Below are 22,441 nucleotides of genomic sequence, written 5' to 3'. Positions count from 1 at the left end.
TTTGGTCTTGTTTTGTTTTTCAGAGAGAGGGAGAGAGTGCTTGAGTGGGGTGAGGGACAGAGAGAGAGAGAGACAGAGAGAGAGATCAAGCCCACTGGAAACGGGGCTCAATCCCACGAACCGTGAGATCATGACTGGAACTGAAATCAAAAGTCAGACGCTTAACCGACTGAGCCACCCAGGCGCCCCTACTTTCTTTCTTTCTTTTTTTTTTTCTTGAAGTATCGTCAACACACAAGGATCATTGGTATTTTTAAAAAATATTTTTAATGTTTATTTATTTTTGAAAGAGACAGAGAGAGGCAGAGCATGAGCAGGGGAGGGGCAGAGAGAGGGAAACACAGAATCCGAAGCAGGCTCTAGGCTCCAAGCTGTCAGCACAGAGCGTGATGCAGGGCTCGAACCCAGGAGCTGTGAGATCATGACCTGAGCTGAAGTCAGATGCTTCACCAGCTGAGCCACCCAGGCACACCCATGGCTCACTGATATTTTTAAGAGAGGTTGAGCATCTGGTATTTTATATGAAAGTCCCAAATCTTTAAACATGAGTGCCTAATTAATTTCTGAACTCTCTCAGCCAAGCCGAAGACATCTCTAGGCTCGATGTGGCCACCAATTTGCAACCTCTGCTGAAGACAAAGAGGGTAGGTAGGGTCCACTGAAAATCTAGGCAGAGAAGTAACTGGAGCAGATTTCGTACTGCAGAAAATTCCCGAGGCAGCTGGTATACAGGAGGGCGGACGTGGTGGAAAGACAATATTCCAGGTGAGGGCTGACTGGTGCCCTACCTGATGCAGTGGACAGGGCAGCTGCAAGGAGGGGGCGTGTGGTGTTGCAAGAATCGATGCAGGGAGGGGCATGCCCAAGAGGGGTGTCAACGTCGCGGTGTTGCCTGGAGCCCCTGGGTACCCTCTGTTCAAGTCTGAGGAAGGAAGTGCCCTGTTTGGAAACAGACAACCACGGAGGAGGAACTGCTGAGTATTAGAGATGCCGCCTCCCAAAATAGCAGAAAGACTAAACAAGCCCCGGTGACAGGGCTTGAGGACAGAGCTCTGCAAGCAGAAGGGCAGGACCTGTGGGCCGAACAGCCTGGACCAGAAGCCGAGGAAGGGGAAGAGGAACAGAGCTGAAACCAAGTCCTACACCACAAGGGGGCTGGGGAGGCTTGATGTGAGGAAGAAGAGGAGCGGGCTTGCTAGCTTTCTGGAACCCAGTATTCACTGAGCTGGCAGGGTTCCCGCTGGGGCTGGGCTGGGGGGAGAGAGTGATGCGCAAAAGCAAATACAATCGGGGTTGTCCCTGCCCCGAGGGAGTCTTCTGGGAAAGATGGTGATTGAATAATCTCACAAACACATGCAAAGGTGCAAGACCGAGATAAGTGTTGGAAAGAGCAGGGCGCCACGTTCTGAGGGCATGTCCCAGAGGGTGGGGACCCACACTTCCAGAGGAGATGATGACTCAGCCGAGGGATGAGGAAACACGAATGATGTAAACTGGGGAAGGAAAGGCTTAGGCATCAGGGACAGCACGTGCAAACACCTGACTCACAGGAAGGTCTGCGAAGGCTGGTGTGGCTGGAGTGGGGCGTGGGGGCTGTCTTCGAAGGCCCGAGCGGCTGTCCGACAAAGGGGGAGTGCAGTTGGTTCTCTGTGGTCTGCCAGCGCATCACTTAGGGGTGCTACGACGGGCTGATGGAGGTGCTGGAAATTTGTGGTTTGCATCACTTCATTAAAATAAACAGCGGAGGCCCTGGGTGGCTTAGTTAGTTGAGCATCCGACTCTTGATTTTGGCTCAGGTCGTGATCCCGGGGTCATGGGACTGAGCACCACATTGGGCTCTGTGCTGACGGTACGGAGCCTGCTTAGGATGCTCTCTCTCTCTCTCTCTCTCTCTCTGTCCCTCTCTCCCCCATCAGCCACTCTCCCTCTGTCTCTCTCTCTCAAAATAAATAAATAAACATTTTTTAAAAAATAAATTAGGGGCGCCTGGGTGGCTCAGTCGGTTGAGCGTCCAACTTCAGCTCAGGTCACGATCTCGCGGTCCGTGAGTTCGAGCCCCGCGTCAGGCTCTGGGCTGATGGCTCAGAGCCTGGTGTCTGCTTCCGATTCTGTGTCTCCCTCTCTCTTTGCCCCTCCCCCATTCATGCTCTGTCTCTCTCTGTCTCAAAAATAAATAAATGTTAAAAAAAAATTAAAAAAAAAAAAATTAAAACCTACCGTTTGTTCCAGTTTCATATGTCCCCCGCTCTGTTCTAAATGAATCCACTGACAGCCTCAGAAGGCACGTGGTTCCCTTACCACTGCTGTGTAACAAACACCCTCAAAACGTAGTGGCTTAAACAACATCGTTTTGGTATCAGCTCTTTTGACTGTGGGAGGGGCTCAGCTGGGCAGGTTTTGCTAGGAGCTTCTTCTGCATCTACAGTCACATGGTGGCCGAGGAGGCCGGGGTCCTCTGAAGTCTGGGGCTGTGCTGGAAGGGCTGGATGGGCTGGAAGAGCCTGGGGGGCATCTCTGTTCCTGAGGCTTCTCCACTTCCTGGCGAGCCTGGGCTGCCCAACCGCAGGGAGGTCTTTGAGTAGCGTGTTTGGTGGGGTTCTTCCTCCAGAGCAAGCAGTTCGGGAGAGACAGGCAGAATGTACCAGTCCTCACAAAGACTCGCTCTGGAACTGCTACGGCATCCCTTCTGTTGTATTCACTGGTCACAGTGGTCACAGATTCAACAGGGTGAATGGTAAACCCCACCTGTTGCCGGGACAATGGCACGTACGTAGGACAGGAACCAATGGCCGGGGTGGAGATAAGCCATCATCGTCATTACAATCACTGTCGCCATTTTACAGATGATGAGATCCAGGCGAAGAGAAAAGCTTGCCCAGTATCCCAAAACCACCCCCAGCAAATGGCTAAAGTGGCGTGTAGACCCAGGTCCATCTGACTCCAGAACATTCTACCTGCTGTGTGACACTGAGTCCCTTCCCGCCTATGGGCCTGGGGCTCCTACTCTGTGCAAGAGAGCTGGACGGCTCTAGGATTCTGGGGTTCTGAGGGCCTGGGCTGCACGCTCTGAGCTGGTGGGTCACCAACTGACTTCTCCCCTCACTTCCTCTTTCCCTTTTCCTCTCAGCAATGCTCTGCTTTCCTCCCCTGGCTGCTCTATTTACCCGGCTCTCCTCCGCTTTCCTGTAACTGTAACCAGTAAGCCATGCCTTAGGTCTCTGCCCTCCGCAGCCTCCCTGGACCTCCAGGTTTCACTCTGGACTTGGAACTTTACAGAGGCGGAGGCCAGCATCTTTTTTATGCCAGAAGGGGTACATCAGGCTTTGCTGCACTTTGCGAATAATTAGCATGCCACAAGAGGGTGTCAAATGAGAGCTTGTGCAAGTGAATCCCTCCTCTTGTTCTGTGCAAACTGCCAAACCGTAAGCTAGAAGGCACACCCACTGAGGTCAGGAATTGGAGCCGGACTCGTTCATCAAGGAATCAACAGTGATGCAAAAATGGCCTGGTCCATAGGAGGTAATCAAAACACATTCGTTGGCGTGCCTGGCTGGCTCAGTTGGTTAAGCGTCCGGCTTTGGCTCAGGTCTTGATATCGTGGTTCAGGAGGTCAAGCCCCGTGTTGAACTCTGTGCTGACAGCTCAGAGCCTGGAGCCTGCTTCAGATTCTGTGTCCCCCTCTCTCTCTGCCCCTCACCTGCTTGCACTCTGTCTCTCTCTCTCTCTCTCAAAAATAAATAAAAACATTTTTAAAAATATTAAACACATTTGTTGGTTGCACCAGCTAATTTTTGTTTTTAAACCTTCCCATTCAATTATTTGTTTCCATTTTATGATTCAATTTATCCTCGAAAATATTTGGGTTCGATTTTCCTCTTTTGTCTGTTCTAATTCCTGATATGGCTTTTCCCCCTCTTGGTTTAGGTGAGTCTAGGATTATTTTTTTTTCCCCAGGAGCATTCTCTTTCAAGTTAAGACTTTGAAATTTCAGCTTGCTCCAACTCTTCCCCTCTTCTTTTTCGGTTTCAGCTAAAATGTAAGAATGAAAAGCTGTAAGGAGATGGGGAGTCAGAACCCCTGGCTTCTGACCCATGCCTCCTCCCACCCCCGCGATTTTTCTCAGCTTCATTTTTCACTGTGGATCTCCGTCTCCCCATTCAGACAGTGAAAGGGTCGGAATATCGGTGTGTCTCTTTTTAGCAATGGAAGATCTGTGCAAACCTAATTTCGTGCAGGGGCAGGAGGCAGAAGGCGGTTAGGAGCGGGGCAGCTCTAGCTGGGTGGGGCCCAAGGTCGCCACCAGTGCCCTCGCTGTGTATGGTTGAAGAGCCTCCGCTGGAGTGGGAGCTCCACGGACCTGGGCAAACTTGAGGGGCACCCCAATTCTCAGACAGAATGATTCCTAGCCTTGCTAATCCACTGGACTATCAAAAAGGGCCACATCAGCAGAAACAGGGAGAGATCCACATTCACGTATGCCCCAAACAGACCACTGGCCCCAGACACGGCTTTAGGAAGCTCAGACAACACTCATGGAGCTTCCCCATTTGTTCAAGTTTTTCTGCGTCTTTATTTTCATTTCCTGGTTTCTTCTCACATCCTTCCTCTCCGCCCCCCCCCCCCCCCCCCCCCGCCAAAGAAGTTACTAAAAATTCTAACAATTTCTACTTTTCCATCTTGGCTCCCCTCCCTGTCCCCTCTCCTGGTCTCCAGAGTCACGGACTTCTTATGAAATTCGCTAACTTTTGGTTAAATTGCATCTCAGTTTGTTCACCAAAAAGGGGCGTCAAAAAGGAAGGACTCTGTGGCCAGAACAGTATATTCTAGAACTCTGAGAACATGACTTTTTTAAAATTATTAACACCAAATTACACATTTAATAGTACTTGTAGTGGGGTGGGGGGGTGGGTGAAATAGGCAAAGAGTACACTTACCTTGGGGCGCCTGGGTGGCTCGGGTCACGATCTCACGGTGCGTGGGTTCAAGCCCCGCATCGGGCTCTGTGCTGGCAGCTCAGAGCCTGGAGCCTGCTTCGGATTCTGTGTCTCCCTCTCTCTCTCAAAATTAAATAAACATTAAAAAAAAATTTTAAAAAGAGTACACTACCTTGATAAGCACTGAGAAATGAAGAGAATTGTTGAACCACTGTATTGTAAACCTGAAACTAACATAATACCGTATGCTAATTCAACTTAAATTAAAAAAAAAATTGTACTCATAGTGAAAACTCAAACAGAATATTTGAGTAAAAAATGAAAATGAAAGCCTATGGTCCTGCCCTTCCCACCAGCCCCATCTCGGCATCACTAGTCCACATTAAGCACTGCTAACTGTTTCTGAGTGTCTTTCCAAAGTATACTTGTGAAAATAGAAACATGTTATGTACACAAAAAGGAGATATACATACTATTTTGTTTCAACCCTTTTCGTTTAGTATCTTAGAGATCCTTTTCAATCACACGTATGGATCTCGTTCTTTTGAACCGCAGAATAAAACCCATTGTACTGTCACACTAATTTTTAATCTATTTACACATCTCCTTATTGATACATATTTGTGTTAAGTAGATACCACATACCATGATTTGTTTCTACAAGTGAAGATCAGTTAACATTGTTGTACAATGAACCTTTTTACTTTATATTCTGGATATTCCCTCATATCAGCTAGCACAGAGCTACCTTTTTTTTTTTTCTTTAATAATGGATTCTGGGGGCGCCTGGGTGTCTCAGTCTGTTAAGAATCTGACTTTGGCTCAGGGTCTCATTGTTTGTGGGCTCAAGCCCCGCGTCGGGCTCTGCCCTGACAGCTGGGATCCCGGAGCGTGCTTCAGATTCTGTGTCTCCCTCTGTCTCTGCCCCTCCCCTGCTCATTCTCTGTCTTAAAAATAAACTTTAAAAAAAAATGGATTTTATTTTTTAAGAGCAGTTTTAGGTTCATGGCAAACTGAGAGGAAGGTACGCCCTCTTCCCCACACAGATGCATACCAGAGAGGTACATTCGTTGTAGCTGATGAACATACATTGACAGATCACCAAATTCCATAGTTTACATTAGGGCTCCCCCATGGTGCTGCACATTCTAAAGATTTTGACACTTTAGTTTCACTGCTCTAAAAATCCTCTGTGCTTTGCCTCTTCATTCCTCCCTCCCAGCTAACCTCTGACAACCGCTGGTCTTTTTATCATCCCCGTTAAGTGTGCCTTTTCCTGAATATCATAGAGTTGGAGTCACACAGTTCGCGTAGCCTTTCCAGACTGGCTTTTTTCACTTAGTAACATGCATTTATGTTCCTTTCATATCTTTTCACAGCTTAATAGCTCATTTCTTTTTAGCGCAGAACAAGATTCTGTTGTCTGGATGCACTACAGGTTATTTATCCATTCGCCTCCTGTAGGACCTCTTGGCTGCTTCCAAGTTTGGCAATTATGAATAAAGCTGCTCCAGATATCTGTGTTTGCATAATAATCCAGGCATATCAATACATTAATTTATTTATCCTTATTTCCAGTTTTTGGTTTTTTACTGTGCCCTTTCACGTCACGCTAAACAAAATTTTGGTTTCTAATTATGCAGAACTTCAGTGAACATCCTTTCTATATATACCTGACAGACCCGTGTGTTTGGGACAGTACCTGTGTAACCGAATAATGTGTCATAACAGTGTCTTCCTGAGTCCTGTTCCAACCCTGAGGTTTTGGAAAGCATTACATTTTGTCAGTGTGGTAGATGAAAGTTTTCTCGTCGTTTCTGGATTTTGCATGTAGATCCACTCACTTCCTTCCAGGCTCCAGGGCCCAGATGACCACCCCATATGTTCCCGCAGCTTGCCACGTGTCCCTCCCCCTCGGTCAACCTGAACTCTCCACTTGCTGAGGTCTGTCCTGTATTTTCTCCCAGCAATGAACACGAACCCTATGGGAAAGCAACAAGGCCCACAGCCACACACACATTTGTGTGTTTGATTCACTGCCAGTCTGGGGCAGAGAGGAGAAGGGTCAAAATCTGCTTTACAAACGAGGAAACAAAGACCGGGTACCAAGCAAAGAGCCACGGGGGCAGCACCAGGTTACTCCCTTGTCACAGTGGTTTCTTTCCTCATCCACCCCTTTGGCACAGGGCTGCTGGGCACACCTCTGTGAAATAGCCTCGTGTATCCCACTACGGGCTTTTTTTTCCCGACTGTGGCTTTCCATGGCCTGTCCCACCCCCTTCCATGATGTCCAAAAGCCTCATATCCTTATCCCAGTATTCAAGGGCTTTCAAAATATATAGCACAAAGCAGACCTTACCGTTCCCCTCTCCACGGACCAGGTGCCCTCTCCATGGACCAAGTGGCATAGTTCTCCTGGAATAGTTGCTGCTGCTCAAGCATAGTTTAAAGCTTCCCACTTCTGCACCCGGTCACAGGGTTTCTTCTCCGTGGTATTCCCTTCTTCCACACCTGACTCCCAAAGTCAAGTCCGTCCTCCACACCCAGCTCGCTCATGGCCACAAACCAAATGAAACTCTTCGATCTCTCTTCATCTTCCCTCACATAACTAACAAAACCAGGCTTCTGTTAATGCAGATCTCTTTTTAACCCTCTTTTATAGCCTTTGTCACACGCCCTGTCATATAATTATCCTTCTTATCTTCGCAATATCACAATAAATCCTTGAGAGGCAGCTCCGTGTTTAACCGCTAACTATGCCCCACCTAGGACTTTCAGCAGGACCTGGGAGGAGTAGCTAAGGCGCCCCAAACTATCAGATGTATGTTTTTAACATAAAAAAAACCTGAGATAATTTTGTATAATCTGGTACACAATTTGCTTTTATACCTTACTGATAAAACGTGGAGAACTTCCTGAGTCCCCACATTTAGACCTACTTCATCCTTTTTAGTAATTACACGTCATGATTATTGGTTTCTTCTGGTTTACTCCACCATTTCCCCTTTCTGAACAATTAGTTTAGTTTTACTCCATATTACAAACAAAATTGGAGCCGTATCCTTACGTACGCATCTGACATTTAAGGAACAAATTTCAAGCGAGGGAATTGCTGGACAAAAGGATATGTGCAGCTTACTTTCTAATGAAGTCTACCAAATTACTCTCCAAACAGCTCTGCTAATTTATTTTCTTTTTAAGAATCCCATTAGCCTCTTGGCTAAAGACCCTTTGTGAACTGAGGCACAGCTGCTTTTTTGGAATTTTTCCCTAGGCCATCTCCTCAGTCTTTACGTGGGGAGGTGGGGGCTGAATTAGTGTTTTGCCCACAAAACCACATCTTTAGCTCCATCACAGGATTTACTCCACTGCACGGAAGTCGCGTTGATGTACCAACCAACCTCCTTTACGAGCCTCTGAGTTTCTTTTTTCTTTTTCTTTTTTAATATGAAATCTGTTGTCAAGTTGGTTTCCATACAACACCCAGTGCTCATCCCAACGGGTGCCCTCCTCAATGCCCATCACCCACTTTCCCCTCCCTCCCACCCCCCATCAACCCTCAGTCGATTCTCAGTTTGTAAGTGGCTTATATACACAATGGAATACTACGTGGCAATGAGAAAGAATGACATACGGCCTTTTGTAGCAACGTGGATGGAACTGGAGACTGTTATGCTAAGTGAAATAAGTCATACAGAGAAAGACAGATGCCTCTGAGTTTCTTAAAGGCAAGGACCTTTGTTCATTTGTTCATTCTGCAATATCCCTCTGCCCCATACTTTTAAGAATATCTAGGTCAATGTGTGTGTGTGTGCGTGTGTGTGTGAGTGTGTGCACATGCATGTGTAGTGAATACCTGCCTTCTGTATTCTGGTCTCTGTGGTGGAGTGTTGGGGACACAAAGATGGATAAAAGTATTGACAAGCAAAATGTGGAATGACAATAATATGGGCTGAGCGCCAGGGTATAGTGTGGCACAAAAGCATATAGAAAAGGCATCTAACCCAGTCTCATAGTCAGCAAGTCTTGATGAAAGAAGCTGACAAAGTGTGAGTGTGTGTGCACGCAGGTGCGTGTGTGTGTGTGTGTGTGTGAATGTGTGTGTGTTGGGGGTGGGGACCAGAGCAGGGGGAGGGGAGTAGGGAACGAGGTTGGATGCAGCAGCTCTAGGGGTGGAGGAAGGCACCTGGGCAAAACCCCGAGGCTCGTGGCCACTGATTTCCTGCTTCTGACGTTCTCCCTCTCCTTTTAGAAAGAGTGACCGGGATGCTTGGCCCCAAATCTTGGTCATTTGGCCTTTTTCCGGTAAGTGATTGGAAACTGCTGCCTCTTTAGCCCAGCAGTCTGGTAAAAACTCAGCTGCAAGACCCTGACAGCCAGGGCGCTTCTCCTGCACAGCCTGAGCACGCTGTCCTTGCACTGACTGGACGTCTGCATCTGAGTCCTGTTGTTAGCGGGTCAGGGGAAGGTTTCTCATCCGACAGAGCTGGATTTGTAGCCCCTCTGCTCCTTTCGCCTACCGTGGTACCTGGGCCAGGCTGTAATGTTGAGCCTCCATTTTCTCATCTGAAAAATGGGCATAACTGTGTCTACCTCATAGCATTGCACAGAAACGAGAATAAAAGAAGAGAGTACACGTGGTAGGTGCTAAACTCAGCTCCTGGCATCTAATACACACACTGTTAACAGGAACTATGCCTATTGACTTTCAGACCCCCTGATGACCCCTTGACTTTGGTGCCATCAGTCGATTCAGCCTTCTCACTTGACAGATTGGGGACCAGACTGAGACCCAGGGAGGGACAGTCACACAGAGGTGCGAGGGCCAGGACGGGGCTCTCCTTCCTCTGGGCCCAGGGCATGTTCGCTGCCCCACGGTGGTTACCCCAGCTGGGGCATCTGGACCTCCCGTCCTTGACCCAGTGAGATCTTTCCCAAGGCCCTGCTTTGGCGAGAAGTCAGCCCTGTTTCCTTTCCTGCGCGGACCGAATGCAATTTTCTTCCTCTCCTCTTCTTCCCCAGTCACATGTAGCTTTATCTTCTCCATTGTTCTCCCTTCCGCCCTGCTTCAAGCCCTCCTCTGCTGCTGCAGATACTGTTTGATCCCCCCCAATCATTTTACTTCTTTCCTGCAGAGCTCACCACACGCTGTGCATTTCCTTTTCTTAGGCTCAGACACCGGGAAGTTTGCACTTAGCAGCAACTCAGTCCAAGGGGCTGCATATACAACCTCTTCCCTGCGGTAGGTTTCCTGAGCACCACAGCTAACAGAACTTCCCACGTCTTCCCTGTGTTTAATATCAGTAATTAATTTAGCGTTTGAAATGCGCCGGGTTAGTGCGAACCACTTTGCAGATATGAACTCGTTTGTTCCTCTTAACAACCCCATGAGATTGTGAGGTCCTAACGTCAACAACTCCAACTTACCGATGAGGAAATCGAGACACAAGGAGAGTCAGTAACTTGCCCAGGGTCTTACAGCTACGAATCAGAGGGAGCAGGGCTTCAAACCAAGCAGTTGGCTCCAGAGTCGCTCCAGAGCTCCTCAGAGGATCAGGCCATCAGGCTGGGCCTGGGTCACTGCCTGAAGCCACACACTCACTTTGCTTCTCCCCTCCGTGGCTGGTTTCTCTTCCTTCCTCCATCAATCACCTGCACACAAACCCTCAGCGCAGCGATGCTAAGAAATCCAACCTAAGACATTTCCCAAACATCCATCTCAGAGGTTACACCACTATTCGTAGCTTGATGTATACGAAAGATTCTGTTTCCCTGTTGGATCAATTTATTCATTTAAAAGGCCGCCTTTGGGGAAATGAATAAAATGTCCTGAAATTAAAGCTGTGCTGGAAAATCTAGGGCGATGATGATGACGATGATAAACACTTCTTTTGGAAACTCTGTGCTAAGTTCCTTAAATGCATTATTTCATTTAACCGTCAAAGGATCCTCTGCCAGAACTGCTATGCAGGGAACACTTCCAGTGTTCCAGCCACTGGCAGACACATCCCCCCAGATCTCTTTATCTCCTAATCCCTATGCCATCCTAACTTCCATTTTCTTGTCCAGTCGAAACCCCAAGTTCGATATAGCCATATCTGAACCCATCGCCCCAACCTGTCCGAACAACATTCAGGCCACTGATCTACTCGTCCGGTCCCTGATGGGCGACGGCCCTGACTCCTTTGGCTCAACTCCCCAACCCACAGCCAGTCCGAGTACGGCTGATCTGTTCCAGTGTCACGTCTCTTGGTTCTCTCCCTTCCTTTCCAAGTCCAGTTTTTCATGCATTCTTTCTATTCCCTCCACAACCATCCCAGAGATTTGATCCTCATTTTGCAAAGAACCAGCCTGAGGTCCAGAGGGCTTAAGCACACTGCCTGACGCCCTCGGGGGGTTAAAGACGGAATTGGAACCCCAGATCCCATCTCTTCCCAAACCCGTGCTTTTCCTATCACATCAAGGGGTCTCATGAGCACCAGCCTGGGGCTGAGATTCCTCGAGGTGGAATACGAAATTCTTTTAAATCCTTCAGTAACACCACATTAAACACAAAGTACCGCCTACGAGTTGCTCCCTTTTCAATTTTCTTTCCCTCTTTTAAAGTAGATGGAGGAAGTCCCCTCTGGTGCTAGAATACCATCAATATCTCCCCAACACTTGCTAATCTTCCTTTTCAATCAGAGAAGAGCAAGCGTGGGGCTCAGAACCTTGGCAGACGACAATGTCCAGCTAGAATTTATTACCGTTGTTTTGTTTTCATGGTTACCTTCTATTTGTGGCGGATGACATGGGTTTTCATGTGCAGTAGTGGCAGCCATACAACATTTTCTTCGAAAACAAATGTGTTTGAGTTTTAGAAATAAGTCACTGTCAAAAAAAGTATTGAGTAAATCATGGCACGCCGGCTGCTCGGAATAGCGGGAATCACAGAGGTGAAATATGGGGCTGACGGGATGGAAGATGGGGCCCCGTCGTTTTCGGGGGCATTGACAGGTTTTGCTTGCCAGCTCCTCCCTGGCTTCAGAGTCAAGAACTCAACTCCTCAATGACCCTCTGCGTGCCTCCTTCCCACAACAGGCTTACTCAGCTTAGAACAGAAGGGCCTCAGATGTCACCTAGGCCACCTTCCCATGTCATGGATGAATATTGAGGCACAAAGAAAGCAGGGGACTTGATTAAGGCTGTTTATAGCAGGATAGCTGTTGTGGGACCAGAGTCTGGGCCTCCCGGTCCCCCATCCGTGTGCCCTCCTCTGCGCCCAACTGCTTGTACCACATAGAAGCGTTCGTCGTCACACAATGTTCATTCCCACATCGGCGGAAGACTGCATGCAACGCCACTCAGATTCAGCAAAAGAATCAAGGCCTATGCCCTGATGCATCCTTTACATGGTATGTAGCAACTGAACCTCTGTCTTACATCTCTAGGAGGATAATAGCTATGTACCGTTCTTGGGAGAATTGGTAAGAACAGTCACTCAATTTTCCGTAGGGTTCAATTCTCTTGCAAAGCCCCAACTGAGAAAAGCTGCTAGAGTTTAGTTTCTTTGAATGACTGATGGTCTGCAGGCCAAGGAGTCCTTCATAGGACCAACTGAAGTCTCTCCTGCTTTAATTGAAGCCAGCTCCCTTTGTTCAGTCCCCCCAAGAGGCAGAGAATTTATTAGCATGTATCTCATAAAAGGCCAGCATAGCAGGAAATTAAATTCATCTGGTCTAATCAGCTGTTCTGAAAGCTTTGCTGGTTGCTCTGCTTACTCTGCGGTTGCCAAGGTGACTGCAAATTGATTATTTGAGGACTTGTTCCAGGATCATTCCAGGTATTGATGTTAAGTTTAGACATCAGCAGTCTCAAGTAAGAATAGAAGGGATCTGCCATGATGGTAAAAGAGACTCCAGACCCGAGAGAACAAGGGATATTTAAGCTGAAGAGAAGGCTCAGGAGAATTCCAAGGGATTCCCCCAAAAGCTTTGAGGACAGTCTTGGGGAAGAGAGAGGAGACTTGTTTTGAGTGGCCTCAAGGGGGCAGACTTAAAATCCACAGGCAGGAGCTGTACAGGATCTCAGGTCACTATCTGGACAGTCGAAACAGACAGTGGCAGAAGGATCTGGTGAGTTTGCCCTCACGAGAGCCGTCTGAGAGTTCTGGTGGATGCATCGTATAAGGAGCTGACCAGGCTGTAGGACGCTGCATTCAAAAACCACGAACATTCCACCCAGTTCTATAACTCAGTGGCAATGGTAATTTTCAGAGTCATTTCTCTTTCCAAGGAACCAAGTTTTTGTTCCTGCTTTCATTCGTTTTCCCAGCAATTCAAATTAAAGACAAATGACTCATGATCCACATTCAACGTGTCCTTTCACACATAGGATCTAATAAGTGTGCATTCTACATGTACATTTTGATTCAAAAATAAGCAAACGGTAGGAGTCATCTCTTTTCCAAGGGAGCACACTAAATACTTTACATGCATTTAATCTCATTTAATGCAAATGGATGCTATACAGAGATAATATTACAGACAGACATTTAAGATCCTTATTTTGAAAGAAATCTACAGATGTTCCGATTCTGTGTCTCCCTCTCTCTCTGCCCCTCCCCCGTTCATGCTCTGTCTCTCTCTGTCTCAAAAATAAATAAACGTAAAAAAAAAAAAAAAAAAAGGGGGCGCCTGGGTGGCTCGGTCGGTTAAGCGTCCGACTTCAGCTCAGGTCACGATCTCGCGGTCCGTGGGTTCGAGCCCCGCGTCGGGCTCTGGGCTGATGGCTTGGAGCTTGGAGCCTGCTTCCGATTCTGTGTCTCCCTCTCTCTCTGCCCCTCCCCCGTTCATGCTCTGTCTCTCTCTGTCTCAAAAATAAATAAATGTAAAAAAAAAAAATTAAAAAAAAAAGAAATCTACAGATGTTTCTCTGCTCAGCGGATCATAACGATGGAAGGAATCTCATCTAAACCAAGAACAGGATAAGATTTTCCTCAACTGTCCCACTAATGGTGTCAGGACCTTCTCAGGCACCACAAAACCTTACTCCTATTCAAATATTTGTTCAGTAAAACAAAAGGTGTTTTCTTTTTTTTTTTTTTTTTTCTGTTTGGCAAGCAGGAAATGACAAATCGGTGTCTTAAGGGATTGACAAAATATGTAATTAGACACTATCAATCACTATGAAAGAGCTTGCTTTTTTCTTCCATCAGATAAAGGTGCATTTAGTCTACTAAGAACTTCCAAGACCAGCTGAAGCATTACGTGTCTAAGTTCACCAGCCCAGCAAGCAGGGCCAATCAAAGTCGTCTGATGACAAATGAAGGGACAGCATTGGGCAGTGAAGAGATATAAGGATGCCGTAGCTTCCCTGGCGCCTTCCCCTTGACAGTTCATATTTCTACACTTTACCTTCTTCATTTGTAAACTGGAGGAGGTGGGGGGAAATGAACTAAATGATCTGTTCCCCTCTTTCCCAATATAACTCTCTCTCCACCTGTAATTCTAAAAGGAGGTCAGGAGAAGACTCTTGGGGTGAAGACAGCATCTTGAAATTTCTACTGACTTGATGAGGCAGCAGAGAGGAAAAGAGAGGGGGTGGGGAGAGAGAGGGGCAGGGAGGGAGAAAGTAATGGGGGTAGAGAGGGAGGGAAGGAGAGACTGTCCATTTGGGAAAGCCGATGTGTAAAGGCTGGAAGCTCCTCCTTGACCTGAACAGTCTTGCCTCCTTGATTTAGTGTTTGTGGGCTTTTTAAAAGGGGTTTCCCAAAATATTCAAAGTTAAACTTTTAAGTGACTCATTTGTATATCTCCTTGATCAATTCGTGTTTGCCCTGAAAGGGCTTTCTTTGTTCTTTGGTTGTTGTTGTTGTTGTTGTTGTTACGGGAAGTTTAAACAATACGCTTATTTATTCCATAGCTTTACAAACAGGAAGGAGGTTTAGTGGCTTAGTTCCACAATTCGGGCTAGATGTATATTTAAAGAAACTGTGTTGCATAACAGACACTGCCTCTTCCTAAAATGCATCATACCAGAGCCAATTTTGGAAAACACAAATATGGGGTGGGTATATTTTGGACACTATGGGAACGTAATAGATCTTTAATTAATATTTGTGCCTTTCATGGGAAATATTTGCTTTTTAAGGCATCGGTCTCGCAAAAACAATTTCTGGCTAGTAAAGGAAGTTAAAGGGGGCATGCAGGTTGCATTTTGTTCCTGCGTTTTTACTTCTACTACAGTCAACACCCACGTTACATTTGTCCTTAAGTATTTGATGGTTCTATTAGAGGACACGAATAACATATTCCAAACTACTAAGTGATTTATACACATTTCATTTATAACCCCTATTTGTGTGGCATATACAGGTGCACAAGCCCTTTCACATTTATTATTATATACTCAGTTCACACTCGGCCCAATGAAAGTGACTTTATTTCCCACTTAGGGATGGAAGAAGTTAGGGTCCATCTTTTTGACATGCCTAAGGAAAGTGAGCTAGAACGCGCTATAGCAGGGGATCTGGAACCTGCCTATTCCAGTTCTGGCTAGAGTCCCTCTTGCCTAGCCTCCATGCGTCTCTGCTTGTGAGGCCACAGTGCATTGGAAGGATTAAAAGATGAGCTATAGAGTCAAGACCTCGATTCACCTCCTGCCTCTGGCATCGCAGGGCCCTGTGCTCCTGGGCAAGCTATTTGCTTCTTTGGGCCCCATTTGTGAATTAAGCTAAAAATAGTACTCTCCCCACCATGGGACTGTGGGAAGGATTAGATGGAATCATGCATGAAAAGCACATAGCAGAATGTTCCCTAAATGTTAGCCATTGTTATGTTATTATGTAATCTGCAAAGCATGTTTGGTTACACTGCATGAAATGCTTTCAGTCTTTCAAAGACACTACTAATACATGTGAAGTCAAACCCTGAAAATTAATTTCCTTTTAACAGTAAAGTCCTATGCCAGATGCAAAGGATAATATTTCATGGACAAAGACCCCAGTCTGAAGACTTAAGTCTGACTTTTTTTTTTATTTAAAGGAGAAATTATCTTGTTTCCTGTGGTTTCATAACTTTCTTAACGTTAACACATTCGAATAGTCGGATCTATATGAAATTGTCACTTTTAAAGTCAGAAACCGCAGGATAGTGGGCAATCTCAGATGGCTCAACCCCACAGATCAACTGCCCAGCAGATGAAAGGATTTTTCTAGTTGCCATGGAATTGCTGAAGATGAGGTTGAAAGGAAAACTATTCCATGTTGAACTCCTCTCCATCCCCACAGATAACGAGGGAGTGATGCCACGCTCCCAAGAATTACAAATTTAAGTGCACAACCTTCTCCTTCCGGCCGCAAACGCACACGGGCATACTCCAGCTCCGGCTCCAAACGAAACCCAAAGGGTGAAATTATATGTCCCAATGCCTGCAAATTCCCAAGGAGGGCACCAAAAGTACTTGACAGTGAGTGTGCTGAGGAAATCGGGCAGCTGTTCAAGTCACCCCCTGTGGTCCTGCCAAATGTTTGAAAGGGAATGTGCCCTGTGCGTGCGTGCGTGTGTGTGTCGCGGGGAGTGGGTGCACGAAGGAGGGGTCAGGAGTACCTGGATGGGGACGTCCGAGTGTGGCGCTCTGCTTGCCGCCAAGTGAGCGTTGTGTGTTGTTTACTTCTTTCTGTGTGTGTGCCCTATGCCTTTGTGCTTCTGGGCGCTTCTGTGTTTGTTTCTTGGCCCCGTCTCTGTTGGGCAGGGGTGACTGTGTGCCTGTGGCTTTCCGTGTGTGCGCGCGCGCGCGCGCGAGCGTGCTTGTGGGTGCGCTGGACGGGCGTGTCTCCGTGTCAGTGGCTGTGGTTCCGTATAAGTCTGAGCATGTCCGTCGGGGTGCATGTGTGCCTGTCCGTGCGTGTCGGGGTGGGCACTGTCGTCTCTGTTGCCTAATGTGGGGGAGAGGCCGCCCAGGGGCCCGGGTCAGACAGGTAGCAGCCCCCAAAGAGCCCCAAGCTCCCGGATCGGATGGTGCCCACGCCAGCCCCTGCTGCAGGCCTCCGGGGGCAGCCAGGGAGCAGGCAGGGAGAGGTGGCCCGCCCACCGCAGGGGAGCAGCTGGGCCCCGCCCGGGCCAGCCCCGGGAGGGGACGGGCGAGGGGAGGGGAGGGGAGGGGAGGGCGGGAAGGGGACCCGGCCTCGCCCCTTTGGGGCTGCCCGCCCGCCATTGGCGGAAAGTTGCCGCACGTCACCGCGAGGGCAGTCCCCTAAAGTCCTGTGCACATAACGGGCAGCGCGCAATCCGGGGCGGCTTCTCCAGAGCGCAGGCTGGGTCCGACGCGCCCGGGGAGCCCAGAGCACCCTACAGGCTGAGTGCAGGACGCGCCCCCCAGTACAGCCACCCCACGGCCCCTGGATGAGGCTTCCCGGCGTCCGCTCGCTGCCCGCAGCGCCGCGCCGGAGGTCCGCCCGCTGAGGCGCGGCCGGTGCGCCGGCAGCCAGTGCGCTCACCTGCCAACCTGCGCGCCATGGGGCAGCCCGGGAACCGCAGCGTCTTCTTGCTAGCGCCCAACGGAAGCCACGCGCCGGACCAGGACGGCACGCAGGAACGAAACGACGCGTGGGTGGTGGGCATGGGCATCGTCATGTCGCTCATCGTCCTGGCCATCGTGTTTGGAAACGTGCTGGTCATCACGGCCATCGCCAAATTCGAGCGTCTGCAGACGGTCACCAACTACTTCATCACCTCCCTGGCCTGTGCTGACCTGGTCATGGGCCTGGCGGTGGTGCCCTTTGGGGCCAGCCACATCCTCATGAAAATGTGGACCTTTGGCAACTTCTGGTGTGAGTTTTGGACTTCCATTGACGTGCTGTGTGTCACGGCCAGCATTGAGACCCTGTGCGTGATCGCCGTGGATCGCTACTTTGCTATCACATCGCCTTTCAAGTACCAGAGCCTGCTGACCAAGAATAAGGCCCGGGTGGTCATTTTGATGGTGTGGATCGTGTCGGGGCTTACCTCCTTCTTGCCCATCCAGATGCACTGGTACCGGGCCACCCACCAGGAAGCCATCAACTGCTATGCCAAGGAGACCTGCTGTGACTTCTTCACGAACCAAGCTTATGCCATCGCCTCCTCCATTGTGTCCTTCTACCTACCCCTGGTGGTCATGGTCTTCGTCTACTCCAGGGTCTTTCAGGTGGCCCAAAGGCAGCTCCAGAAGATCGACAAATCTGAGGGCCGCTTCCACGCCCAAAATCTCAGCCAAGTGGAGCAGGATGGGCGGAGCGGGCATGGACATCGCAGGGCCTCCAAGTTCTGCTTGAAGGAGCACAAGGCCTTGAAGACTTTGGGCATCATCATGGGCACGTTCACCCTGTGCTGGCTACCCTTCTTCATCGTCAACATAGTGCACGTGATCCAGGATAACCTCATCCCTAAGGAAGTTTACATCCTCCTAAACTGGGTGGGCTACGTCAACTCTGCTTTCAATCCCCTTATCTATTGCCGGAGCCCAGACTTCAGGATTGCCTTCCAGGAGCTTCTGTGCCTGCGCAGGTCTTCTCTGAAGGCCTATGGGAATGGCTACTCCAACAACAGTAACAGCAGAACAGACTATACCGGGGAACACAGCGGAGGTCCCCTGGGGCAGGAGAAAGACAGCGAAGTGCTGTGTGAGGACCCCCCAGGCACGGAAAACCTTGCAAACCGTCAAGGTACTGTGCCTAACGATAGCATTGATTCACAAGGGCAGAACGGTAGCACAAACGACTCACTGTTGTAAGGCGGGTTTTTCTACTTTTTATGACCCCCCCCCCAACCAAACACTAAACAGACTATTTAACTTGAGTGTAATAAACTTAGAATAAAATTGTATAGAGATGTGCAGGAGGAAGGACAGCCTTCTGCCTTTTTTTTTTTTTATTATTATTATTTTTTTAAGCTGTAACAAAGAGAAAACACATTCGAGTGATTGTTTCTTGTCCAGTTCAGTTCCTTTTTGCATGGAACGTGTTAAGTTTGTGTCTGAAGGGCTTCGGTCCCAGAGGACCTGGGGCTGCTCTGTTTTGATGACTTTTCCGTGGATCTACCTCATTGGTCAAGTATTAGGGGTAATATATATTGCTGCTGGTAATTTGTATCCGAAGGAGTCCTTCCTTCCTGCACCCTTGCACTGGAGGATCTTGAGTATTTCGGACCTTTCAGCTGTGAACGTGGACTCTCCCCACTCCTCTTATTTGCTCAAACAGGGTGTCGTAGGCAGAGATTGGAGGGGCAGGCTTCAGTTGTTTTCCTGAGCAAAGTCTAAAGTTTACAGTAAATAAATTGTTTGACCATGACTTCATTGCACCTGTTTCTCCAAAAACCCTTGACTGGAGTGTGGTCGCCTCCCCCGCTGGAAACCGCAGGTAACTATTTGTAATAACTGCCCAGGGACTTAATATGGAATGATTCGAGAATGGCATGCACTGATTGCTTAACCCTTTCTTTTGCCTTTGAATCTGCCGCTGCAAACCTGTAGCCCTCCCAGTGCCAGCTCCTCAAAGCAGTTCTCCCTGCTGACAGCATAGCTTGTCTCGCTGGTCCTATGGTGATCATTCTGTGTTGTTACATCAGAAACACTGACTCATAGAAACCGAGTTACGGACATCTGTTTCGTCCCTCCGTGCACCCTCACCACCCACCTTTCAGTTCCAGTAGCTGCTTATGTTATGTATTCGCTGCATCTCATAGGGGAGGTGTTTGTACTGCATTGGGGTTTGGCATTTTAAAGATAAAGGAGGGAGTTCTTAGGAAAAAGCTACTCAAACACAGCCCTGTAATTCCAAAGAAAACTGAGAGGGTATTGGTCATAGGGAGAAAACTGGAAAACGCTTAACCGATGAATACCTCATGACCCGGGAAACAGGATTTTAACCCCTTCTCTTTCGTTACTTCTGTCTCTTCCTGCCTGTCCCCCTCTTTGACCTCCTGACTTCTGTATAAAGCAAGATGTCTCAGCCTCGGCACTATTAACATTTTGGGCCAGGTAGTTCTCTGTGGTGGGGGCTGTCCGATGCATCGTCAGCCGTTCAACAGCATCCCCGGCCTCTACCCAGTAGATACCAGGAGCACCCTCTGAATTGTGACTACCAAAAAGGTCTCCAGACCCTGCCAAATACTCCTTGAGGGGTGAGACCACCCCTGGTTGAGATCCGCAGATATAAGCTTCACAAACCTAAACAGATTTTTAGAGTCTGTCTAATGCAATCGCTTATTTTGAAAAGCATCCAAGAGGGATTTTCCATGGTTCGCCCAGTTAGTGACAGACCCCAGACCATCGCTCTTCCCTCCACCCCACCCTGCCTTCCAAACTGGCCTTCCAGCTGCCCTGCCAATGGCTGGATTTGTGCATTGTTTGTTTGGTCGGGTTTATCAATGGAGGTGAAGCCGGGGAGTCTAAGACGGCCTTTTCGTGGAGAGATTCTAATACCCTTAAGAGAGAGGCACATGAGGGAAAATCACAAAAGTAAACACATTTCTTCTCCCACCCCCTTTCTATTTTTGCACCGTGTGTCTGAGCCAGAGCTTGGCCCAGGTTTGACGGAGAGGACCGTCCTCCCTGGCAACGCCAGCCTGGGGAGGATCAGCCTCCATGTTCGTTGCCATTTCACCCGCTCACCAAGCTGACTCCACTTCTGTCTTCCCTTCTGTCCCAGCCAAGATCCCCAACCAGAAAAGCATTGGCTTCCTCTGCCTCCTGTCAGCTCAGTGCTGGGTGTCCGGGTGCACACTCAGCTCTCGGGAGAAAGTTAGGTGCCCAAGGTTTTGGAACGTGCTATAGCCAGTTGGAGAGTGTGTGCCCTTCGGCACTTTCGCTTCTCCAAGGGCTTTCATGCCGGTTGTCACATTCTCCTGCTCGGGGGCCCACACCCAGAGGGGCAGGCAGCTTCTCCAGCATATCTTCACCCTTCCGGTAGCCTCACAGCATCTTGGACTTGAAAGAGTCCACAGAAAGCATTTGGCATCCAAAGAGATGAAAACCTGGGAGGGGGAATGGCCTGTCCAAGGTAAGAAGCCAAGGATGTCAGAGACAGGGCTATGGCCGGGGAGCCTGGCTGTCACCTGTTATTCCGGGAGCTGATGTGCTCTCTCCACCGCATTGTCATTGACTTCTGCGTTCACCCTCTGTTGTGGAAGCTTCGCCCTGGGGCTGTCCCCTAACCAATTCATTCCGGTGGATGTTCTTATTGCTTTTGGGTCCTTAGCACAAAAATCAGGCAATGACCGAATAATCTGTGGTGGGGACAAGAGAAAGAATTGTTCTTTTCCTCAGCAAGAGTCCACTAGGACACCCTCAGCATTTAGGGGGAAGATACAAGAGTCCTTAAGCCACCGGGAATTTCAAGCCACTCCAGGTAGAGATTTCAGGTAGAAAAAAAAAAATGTTGTAAACTTTTCTGTCATCGTTGTAAGTCCCGTGGACAATAAACGTTGTTAACCAAAAAGAAAAAAAAAATGTTGTATATATATTCTTTGGGCTACAGAAGCATCTAATGCAATTTCCGTGAAAACTCCAGTATGAGGGGGTTTAGCCATCTCTGCGTTCCTTCAGGAATCCTTCAAATCCAAGAGCTTTGATCAGTGTTAAGGGTCTTGACAAGCAAGAGCATTTTTGGCATGCCTCAATCCCTTGCTTCCCGTCTCCTTTTGTTTTGTTTTTGTTTTTGTTTTTTTTTTTTTGGTAGGGAGATAGGCGTCTGTCAGTGCCCCTCTGTCCCTCTTGCTGACAGGTTGGTTACATAAGGTTTGTGTTGGATTCCTGATCGTGAAGTTTTCTTTGCCTGGACAGCAAGTTCTCAGAGTCTGTCAGATGAGAACCTTATCCTGAGATGCAAGCTGACAGGTGTGCAAAGTGGCAGGCCAGGGTGGGCCTCCCCACTGAGGTCATTATTGGGGGAAGGAGCCTGGGGAAGAGGGAGCTTGGAAGCATAGGAACTGTTGTTACATGATGCTCAGAATAGTTCTGGCCAGGGGCGCCTGGGTGGCTCAGTCGGTTGAGCATCCGACTTCGACTCAGGTCCTGATCTCACGTCTCGTGGGTTCGAGCCCCGCGTCGGGCTCTGAGCCGACAGCTCGGAGCCTGGAGCCTGCTTCCGATTCTGTGTCGCCCTCTGTCTCTGCCCTCCCCTTGCTTGCACTCTCTGTCTTTCTCTCTCTCTCTCTCTCTCAAGAATAAACACTAAAAGAAAAAAAATTTTAAAAAAAGAATATTTCTGACCCGCAAGAAGCCCAGGCTAGAATCAGTCGGGGGGTATTTATGGGGCACCTACTGTGTGCAGCGTGAGAAGAGTATAGGCTTCAGTCTCTACCTTCTGTAGCATAAGATGAATAATACTAAACAGATCCCTTTTACGGTGTCTTACTTGAATGAGACGAACAGTGCTGGACACCTTTTCAGGCATTATGTCATCCTGACAGTCCCATGATGTAGGCAACAGAATTGTCCTCTCCTACTAAATGAGACAACTGAGGCTTGAAAAGATTAAGTAACTTCCC

At 48.5% G+C, this 22,441-nt stretch overlaps 1 protein-coding gene across 1 annotated transcript; it reads left to right on the top strand.

Moving 5' to 3' along the window:
* The first annotated feature begins 17,207 nt into the window (after positions 1-17,207).
* On the top strand, positions 17,208-20,403 carry ADRB2 (adrenoceptor beta 2). Its single transcript, XM_042949810.1, has one exon. It carries the CDS (start codon positions 17,430-17,432, stop codon positions 18,684-18,686), a length of 1,257 nt encoding a protein of 418 aa, XP_042805744.1. The 5' UTR covers positions 17,208-17,429; the 3' UTR covers positions 18,687-20,403.
* The last annotated feature ends 2,038 nt before the right edge of the window (positions 20,404-22,441 follow it).

The sequence above is a fragment of the Panthera leo genome, chromosome A1 (assembly GCF_018350215.1).
Source record: "Panthera leo isolate Ple1 chromosome A1, P.leo_Ple1_pat1.1, whole genome shotgun sequence".
Lineage (NCBI taxonomy): Eukaryota > Metazoa > Chordata > Mammalia > Carnivora > Felidae > Panthera > Panthera leo.
This window is presented reverse-complemented; position numbering and strand designations above follow the sequence as displayed.